The sequence below is a fragment of the Mirounga leonina genome, unplaced genomic scaffold, assembly GCF_011800145.1.
Source record: "Mirounga leonina isolate KUSES-001 unplaced genomic scaffold, KU_Mleo_1.0 Mir_172, whole genome shotgun sequence".
NCBI classification, from domain to species: Eukaryota; Metazoa; Chordata; class Mammalia; order Carnivora; family Phocidae; genus Mirounga; species Mirounga leonina.
Genome location: NW_023270442.1, coordinates 13,999,160 through 14,008,653, shown reverse-complemented (window position 1 = coordinate 14,008,653; position 9,494 = coordinate 13,999,160). Strand labels below are relative to the sequence as shown.

At 40.0% G+C, this 9,494-nt stretch overlaps 1 protein-coding gene across 4 annotated transcripts in view; it reads right to left on the bottom strand.

Annotated features, from left to right (window-relative positions):
- The window catches only part of ITSN1 (intersectin 1), a 212,080-nt gene that overhangs the window by 118,353 nt on the left and 84,233 nt on the right, over positions 1-9,494 (bottom strand). For all 4 annotated transcript variants that reach the window (XM_035017643.1, XM_035017639.1, XM_035017640.1 and 1 more), the window contains exons 6-8: positions 5,152-5,331; positions 3,104-3,200; positions 190-290 (exon numbers count right to left, since the gene is read on the bottom strand). In XM_035017643.1, coding sequence (XP_034873534.1) covers positions 190-290; positions 3,104-3,200; positions 5,152-5,331 — 378 coding nt within the window. The remainder of the gene's footprint in view (positions 1-189; positions 291-3,103; positions 3,201-5,151; positions 5,332-9,494) is intronic.

Sequence of the window (9,494 nt, the reverse complement as noted above, 5' to 3'; positions counted from 1 at the left end):
CTCTCTCTCTCGAATAAATAAATAAAATCTTTAAAAAAAAAAAAAAAAGAACGACAATGAAAACCATGTTTCGAAAAAAAGCAAATAGAGAAAGGCATTTGGAGACCATCTACGGTCCAACACCTGGAAGCAATCTGCATTTGGAATCAAAATCGTATTTCACTAAATTAATTCTCATTTGTAAAATACCTGTTAAGTGTCCACTCATAGTTTTGTCATGACTATTGAATAACTGTCTGTATTTCAGTCTGGATGACTGAGGGACAGCCCACTCTGCCACGGGAGGGACACTGTGGGGAAAGAGGATGAACAATGAGGAACATATTTAAATTCTTTAACAACAGTAAACTAAGAACTTCCCTAGAAAACAGCTTTAACATTTCATTCACTTTCTAATCACTACTTCTGGATTTTCTGTAATGAGTATTTCTGAATTTTAAGGTTAGGAACATTTCTCTCAAAACAGACACGCTCGTTATTTTTCCAGAATCAAGGGAAAACACACCAGACCAAGTGACTGTTCCAAGTTACAGATACAATTCAAAATTTAAAGGTTCTACAAAACACGGAAAAATCTCCTTGTCACTGAAGTGATACACTAATGCCCAGGCTTTTCCAAACTTCTAAAAGTTTTCTTTCAGCTTAAAAAGCAATGCTGATAGCAAACAGATAACTGCCTTTAAAGGTATTCATTCTTTAATATTTATAACTTTCTATTTAGCAAAACACATTAACTTCTTAATGAAGGGAAATCACTTCATTCTGGGAAGTTTCAATTCCCACAAATGCTGACAGAACAGAACCTGTCCAGGGTCATGGTGAATCAGCGGAGCGGTAATGGAAGGAGCTTTGCCTTCTTGCCGGCAATCCAGTGCTGACCTTTCCCTGCCCAAGTGCATCAACTCTGACCCAAGGAAACCACTACCAGCAGTCAGAGGGGTCTACGCCTCCTTAGTGATCAGGTCTCAGGGTAGTTCCTCACAACTATCACACTGGTACCTACGGCTTGTCGGAGCCTGGTGTCTAAATAGGGCAATTTAAACACAACGGCTAAGCTCTCAGTAAAAATGGCATTCCACTTCCAGGACAGATTATAACTCATGTCCCATTTGCAATTTCCTTTGATTTCAACAAAAATATCTACTTCTCATACATAAAAGCAAAATTTTAATCATAAATTAAACCTCTTAGTCATCATTTATATTATACTTAAAAATACACACTTCATAAAGTATAGGAAACAGATCCCAAATACGTGAAAAGTATCTAATTATATTCACCTTTCCAATTATTATAAATTTCTTAGTAAAAAATACTTACCAAGATCGATTCTGCTGTGAGTAATTCTGCAACAACCTTCTCATTTTAAACTAACTAATATTTTGCTGATTCCCACTCTTGCCTACTTGTAAAAGCTAATTATCTTTCTCTTGCACCCCTGGAATATGGGGTGTTGCACACAGAAGCTGCCCCAGATTATACTTATCAAGTCATAGTTTTCTGCTGAGACTTTCCTGAAAATTTAAATGCACGAAAAACTTAATTAACAGGTAACCAAAAACTACATGCCACATTCTAAAAATTTGCTGGAAATTTAAATTATTGAAAAGATGACTACCAAAAAAACCCCCAAACCAGCTGTCTTAATAGCATTAATGTTTGCTAATACTGATTATTTGTTCATTCTTATGTCACAAATCAATTTTAAGGCAGGCTTAAAAATCTCTTGTGGAGAGGCACAGAAAACTCAAAATGTCAGCATGGTAAAGGAGAAAGACTAACGAAGGAATTTAGTGTTAGTTTACATCTCAGCTCTGCCTTGTGGTAAAATGCAAACCATCAGTGAGGATTCTAACCTCTCGGGGGTTTTCTTCCTCATTCACAATTCTGAGAGTATCTACTGCAGGTGACTGGGGGCTGAGTGGGATTAATGAGGTGTTTGGCAAATAGATGCTCAACAATATTCCTGAGTCATAGGAGTAAAACCTTAATTGAGTGGAACGCAAATATCTGTATACCACCATTAATTCAAGTTTCCAGAGCAAACTTCCACGGTTAGGAACTCATGCCTTAAAATCAGAAAGAACTCAGTTCAACTCCTGTCTCTGTCACTTCTGAGTTAGGCTATTTTGGGCAAATTACTAATGTCTCTGAGCTTCCTCCTTATCTACAACATAGAGAGAAGAATCTAGTCATCTTATAGGGAGGATGGTGAGCATTCCAAGAGCTAATGTGCATAAATCAGCATTCGGCATGGTACTTTTCAGTTTATGGATTTCCTTTAAATCATTTTATAAAGGGTTATAAACTGTTCAATTATATTCAACACGCTCTTCTCTTGAAAGTGGGAAAATGACTTGATTCACTTAGGAAAGGTTTCTAATGAGGACTAAAACAAGAAAAGATGGAAACATCTTCACTTACATCCCCTTTTAACTGCAGAAGTTTGGAGATGGCTTACAAAGAGACTTAACGTTTCCTCTTAGTTCAGCAGTATGCAAGGGGGAAATTAAAGGTAAAAGGAAATAAAAATAAGAAATATAATATGAAACTAAGATTGGTCAAAATATAAGCAGTAAGGTCGTATCAGCTTTGCCAAAATTGGGCCACATATTTGATCAGTAACGACTGTCCGCTAATCTGAATAATTCATTTCATAAAAGGTGGTTTTAAATAAGGTTTCAGTAACAATCCACACAGATTCCATGAGATTATCTGAGATAGAATAAAAAGAAGGTGGACTGTGGCTCTAATCTTCACCTAAAAAATTTTATACATAAATTCTTAGATGATTAATACAAAATAGTTAATTTTCCCCTCCTACCTGGAGCTCGATTTCAATATTTTTAAACATTAGTAAAACTGGTACCTATTTGTTTTCCTTGCTAAAAAAACAACACCCAAAGCTTTTTGAGGAAATGTCATGTTCTTTATCATCTCTGCAATATATAAGTGATAAAACCTGGTAACATTATCCAGAACTAATTATTGGCATCCTACAAAACAGAAGATAATAAAGAAGTAGCTAACTCATTTTCAGTTTTAGGAGTTAATCAGATAATGGCTTTAACTCAACTGCCCAATTAAAAACAAGCACACTTACCTAGCCACATCGAATGACTGTGCCTTCTGTAATTTAGTGTTTAATTGTGACCCGGGACCAGATCTACTAAAGGAAGAGCTCTTTGGCAATGTGGCTGCTGTAAAAATAAATAAATGTTGAATAATTTTAATCCTACAAAGAAAAGAAACATTTCCTTACTAACGAAAATGAGAATACACAGTCACCAAACCTGAGGCAGAAATTAGTCTTCCCTTATCACCCAGGACTCAAAAAAGAGTTATTCCCTCCTTGCTCCCTGCCCCTTGCCAAAAAATTTTTCAGATTTACTCATTCATTCCTGCTGAAAATCACCTTCCTAAGTAGAAATGTTCACAGTCCATGGATTTAACTCTTTGTTAAACGTTTCGTATCACATTTTATGGGATCTATACAGATAGCTAAAGAAACAATAGCTTAAACACATAGGATATGGCAGTTCCTTAACTGTGCTGAAAGTATGAGTTCCAGACAGAAGAGCCAGGAAGTCCCAGCCTTGCAGTCCTGGCCACACAACAGGGGATGCTAGGGAGGATCAGCAGCTCTTGTGTCTGATTCTCATTTGGGCTGGTGGTTAGTGGTGAGCCAGGGAAAAACTCTGAGCCTTAGCCTCATCCCCTTCATCCCTGCCTACTATCTTGCAACATTTGCCATCAGCCACGAAAGCAAGAAGACGGAGTGCATGGATTCACAGATACTACTGGAAAAGCAACTGCAACAACTTTCTCAGCTGTCATTAACTGTGGACATGGTCACAAATGAAAGGTGAAATACATGGGACAAGAAAATCTTTAAAAAAAAAAAAAAAGGAAAGGAAAAAAGGTGGAACATTTAGATTCTTTGGCAGACAGATCTTGACAGATGTAAGAAACCCAAGAAGCTGGGCAGAGAAATAATGATTCAAATATAATCATTACCCATGGCTAAAACCCAGGCCATCCTCACTACTAAATTACGCAGACACATCCAAAGTACTTAAAAAAAAAAAAAAAAAAACTTCCCCCAGGGGCTTCTGGGTGGCTCAGTCAGTTCGGTGGCTCAGCCCCGAATCAGGCTCCACACTCAGCAGAGTCTGCTTGTGCCTCTCCCTCTGCTCCTCCCTCTGCTCTCTCTCAAATAAATAAAATCTTTTTTTCTTTAAAGACTTTATTTATTTATTTGACAGAGAGGGAGAGCAAGCGAGCACACAAGCAGGGGGAGCAGCAGAGGGAGAGAGAGAAGCAGGCTTTCCGCTGGGAGCCCGATGCGGAGCTTGATCCCAGGACCCTGGGATCGTGACCTGAGCCGAAGGCAGACGCTTAACCCACTGAGCCACCCAGGTGCCCCTAAATAAATAAAATCTGTAAAAAAAAAATACTTCCCACATTGGATAAGAATTTACTAAGATTTGTAGACCACATCTACAGTTTATGCTTTCTTTTCACTAACGGGAAAAGACTTTTAAGTCTCAAAATGAAATTAACTACACCAGGAACTTTTTAATCCTTTCCTTCAAAGAAGAGCAGGTAATACTCCACCCTTAATGTATCTAGCCATTTAATAAATGTCCTTCTCCCTTCCACCTCATTCACTATACCTCCTCAAAAAAAAAAAAAAAAAAAAGGAATATGCAGTTTTCCTTTTTCTCCCCCCACATAATCCTACTCCTAAAGGGAATGGCTTATTTATCAGCAATTCATAGGAGCTGAAGAAACGTAGTCGCTTACTTATGGAAATAGTAAATGTTCGATTACTACCCAAACTTGACTTGCTCTTGTCAAGCCCTGGAAAGGAAGTTAGGCTCTTGGTTTTAGCTGTTGAGTTGACCTTCGCCCATAATGGTACCAGAGCTCCATCATTTCATTCTCCTTTACTTCTCCCTGGCCTAGCAGAGCCCACTTACTATGTCGGAAAAAAAATGAGATACTAAATTTGAAAAAGGAAGATACTTTCCTCTGGAACCAAATGCCACTCACATATAATCAGAAAGTGAAGACAGAAGATTTAGCTAGAAGGAAGAGTTAAGATACACGTTGTAAAAATTCAGTCTGCGGGAGCATCAGGTCACGTACCAGGATGAGCAAATGCAGGGAGAGGCTGTATGACAGGGGGAGCCCCGTTAGCCAGGGGAGGCACTGCTGCTGTAGGAACAGAAGATACTAGAGGTGGAGACATCCCCACAACTGGAACGGGTCCCATTGGCACTGAAGCGACGGCTGCGAGTGGCGGCATGCCGGCCATACCTCCTATACCTAGGAAGGAAGAATTCCGACAAAACTCATGCGCAATCACTGGTCCACATTCAACGATAATTAAGCCAAGAGTGTTTGAAGAAACAAATCACTTCCCAGTTGTAATACAGTCCCATTTAAAATATAAATTCAGAAAAAAATACATATATAAATTCAGATTAATCATTTTGGTGAATACCAAAAATTATGTCAAGGATCACATCATAAGGGCACAAGACCCAACTTGAAGAGGGACCTATGGGCCAAAGTTGAGGATCAATAAGAATAGTAACTGTAATGGAATGAGAATTAAATTTATGAATTCATAATGATATTTAAAAACAAAAAAAAAATCCTAATTGGCCATCATAGGTAATAAATGTATTCTGAAAACTAGTATAAATAAACGAGGAAAAGAAATGAAGCATCCACCCTGCCTTTCCTTTACATACTGAACCTCAGAGTAACCAAACATTTGACAGGGAAGTTTCTCTTTATAGAAGTATTCTAACCAGAGTGAAGAAATGATAGAACGAAATAAATGTTTCCTTCCTTTTTTGTTTCTTTGTCTGAGCTTGTGATACTGTGACATAGTAAGAAATACATATCTGGTCTTGGTCCCCGGTTCCTGGTTCCTGGTTCCTGGTTCCTGGCAGAGCTCCTAAAACCCTTGTGATTTCCTGACTCACAGGAACATCTTTTGTTATAACATTTGGTCTTTGCCCCTGGTTCCTGACACAGGAGCTTCTAAGACCCCTGGAATCTTTGGAGTAGTAAGAGTGTCTTTTTGTATTCGGATAGGGTGACTTGGTGGCTGGGGGCCCCTAAACAGATGCAGGACAGAAGCTGGTCATGGGCAAGACCACAGCATGGTTAGTGGGGTGCAACTTTCAATCCTATCCCAGCCCCCCCACCTCCACACAGACCTCAGGGGAGGGTAGAGGGGCTGGAGACTGAGCTAATCAATGGCCAAGGAAGGATGTAATCAATCACACCTATGTAATGAAGCTTCCATAAAAACTCCTACACTATAGGGTTTGGAGAACTGCCACGCTGGAAAACACAAGCACATGCTGGGAGGGTGGCATACCTCAACTCCATGGGGACAGAAGCTCTTCCACTCAGGACCCTTCGGGGCCTCGCTCTTATATGCCTCTTCATGCGCCTACACATCTGTATGTATCCTTCATTATATCCTTTACAACAAACTTTCCTTGAGTTTTGTGAGCTGTTCTAGCAAATTACAGAAAGGGGAAGCAGGGTGTGTGGGAGCCTCTGACTTTGTAGTCAGGTTGGACAGAAGTATGGGTACCCTGGGGACCCAGCGCTTGTGACTCATGTGTGAAGTGAGGGCAATGTCGTGGGACTGGGCCCTTGCACCCGTGGAATCTGACATTAACTCCAGCAGTTACCATCAGAGTTGAGTTTAATTATAAGATAATAAGTTAGTGTCCAGAGAGTTGGAAAATTGGGTGGTGTGGTTCTTCTGGACACAAAATTCTTGGCTTAGTCTTTCCTTGATAATCCTAAATATGTCACTCCATTTTCTTCTGAGATAAAGCACTGCTGTAGGGAAGTCTGAAGATATTCTAATTTTCTTTCCCTTGTAAGTCATGTGCTTCCTTTTTCTACATACCCAAATAATTTTTTGTTTTACTAACATTTATCTTAGTGCTGGTTTCTCCAGGCTGATATTCTCAAGCACATGATAATCCTCTTTCAAACACAGTTTCAAATCCTTTATTTCCAGGAAGTTGTCTTCAACTAGTCTTTACCGTTTGTTCTCTTCCCTTGCTTTGGTTCCCTTCTTTAGGGACTCCAACTATATTCAATTTCCTTTGCCTTCAATATTGGTCACTTTTCTCAAATCCTTATTATCTCTTGTTAATTTTGTTTTCATTCTTGAAATCTTCCTCCTTACACCTTCTGTTTCTCTTTCAATAGCATCTCTTGTGCTGCTTCTAGTTTGGTCTCCATTTCTGAAATGACTTTTTTTTTTCTTTCTCCTTCTTTCCTGAGTTCTGGCACCTTGTTTCCGAGGCTTTAAAATTCTGACTGTGTTGGTCTTCCATGACTTGTGTCATCTTCTTAGTATTTTTTTAGCTTGTTTTGAAATCGCAGGTTACCGGGGCACCATCATTCTTCACAGGGGTGTTATTCAGCTCTTTCTTCTCCTTTTTCTAATAATAACTTTGTGTGGGATTTGACCTTGCCTGATACTTCCTGTAGCTCATTTTTATGTGAGTCTTGCTTCCTGGGATTTCCAGCCTCTATTCTCCACCCCCACGTTGGTCTGGACCTTCTCCTTCTTTCTTGTCTGTGTCGCTGCCCTGCTCAATTTGGATTCCACTCCCAGTCATTTCTCCTCAGTGTGGGGATTTGTCACAAGTGGAAGCCTTGTTGGGCCAGCTTTTAAATAGCTGCTACGAAGATCATCATCCTCTTACCAACTGACTAACTTTCCTGAATGAGTATTTTCTAAATATTTCTAAAGAAATGCATCTAATGGAGGCTGTGTTTTGGATACATCTCTCTTGAGTATGCTAAATCTTAATTCCTGAAATTTTCCCACCTCTCCTCAACCATTGGGTTTTCCCTCTCTTCTCTAAAAATGCAGGGGCACTTCCCATCCTAACCACAGCCTTCAGCTGACATGCTCCTCCAGGTTTCTCTCTCCTTCACAGTAAAACTCTCCCCTCTTCTAAGCCTCCAATCAGACTTTTGTCTCTACCACTCCAATGAAACTGCTTTTCAAGGTCATCTTTGTCAAATCCAATCACTTTTCTGTCCTAGTCTTCCTCAGTCTCTCAGAAGCAGCTCAAACAATAGAATGGTCCCTCCTTGAAAAATGTTTTCTTGGCTATTAGGACACCAACCTCCTCTTGCTTCTTCCCTTTTACTACACCTTTAAATGTCACAGCATGGCAAGGCTTGGTCCCAGGTCTTCTGCCTGCTCTAGCTACACATTCTAAGATATTTCATCCAGCCCCAGGGCTTTCAATGCTATCTATATTCAAATTCTCCCAGAGCTGATGGATCCCTCCTCTGAGATCCAGACCCATGGATTCATCTGCCTCCTTGGAAATCCACTAAACCCCTCACACTTAACAAGATCAAAACCTGATTTACTTTTCCTCCAAAAAAATCCCTGCTCAGTGGGGAGCCTGCTTCTCCCTCTCCCTCTGCCTGCCTCTCTGCCTACTTGTGTTCTCTCTCTCTGTCAAATAAATAAATAAAATCTTAAAAAAAAAAAAAAAGGAATTATTCTGTGTGTAATATTCTTACCTCCACTGAAGGAAGAAGATACCAGGCACACTCACAGAATTTCCTGGAATACAGCTGGCTGTCCTTAGGGAAGTCACACTATCACTCACTACATCCCCTTTCCTCTCAACAGAGGAAAGTTGAAGAAAATGGTTGCTCAACCCCCAGCTAGCCTTAATTCCACGTGTTAACATGTGCCTCAGCTCCCATGCAGACCACAAACCGTGGAACAGTGACGTTCCATGCCACCCATATGGTTTGATGAGAATGAAGGTGGGAAGAGAGAAGGTAGTAAGGAAACCAAGAGCCTTTGATAAACTGTATGTCTGGACAGGCTCTATCTCCTTCTTTAGGAATATGCAAACTGTTCACCTTCTTGGAATCTCAGTTCTTTCATTCATGTAAGAGGACTAATAATTTCTGCGGATTTTAGGGTTATTGTTGTGACCAAATAAAATACGATTCGTGAAGGTGTAAGATGTCAAACGGCCAGGAAATGCATGGTCAGGGAATTTTTACTATTAACTAGAAAATAATGATCCTAGTAACAAATGATTTTCTTCTCAAGTAGCCACATAAGAAGTGTAAAAAAAAAAAAAATCATCTTGGGTTGAGCTGAGAGGTGGTAACTAGAAATACTAGCTAAGGTCAGATGTTTGAGCAAAGCTAAGCAAACCTGGTTAGGACACAACGTACTTTTAAGTTCTCTTATGTTCGGATATTGTCTGGTGATTAGCCTCTTGAAAATAATTTACTGAGGATGTCAATGTGACGAAAAGGAGGGGGAGGAAAGGCAGTGGAGAAGCCCCACAGAGGAGCTCAGGACTGACTGGCAGAATGGCGGCTCAGAAATCCCAGGTTCCCTTGGAGGCAGGGGCAGCTCACTTAAGCAGCAGTAAAACCCACTGGGGCAAGCGAGG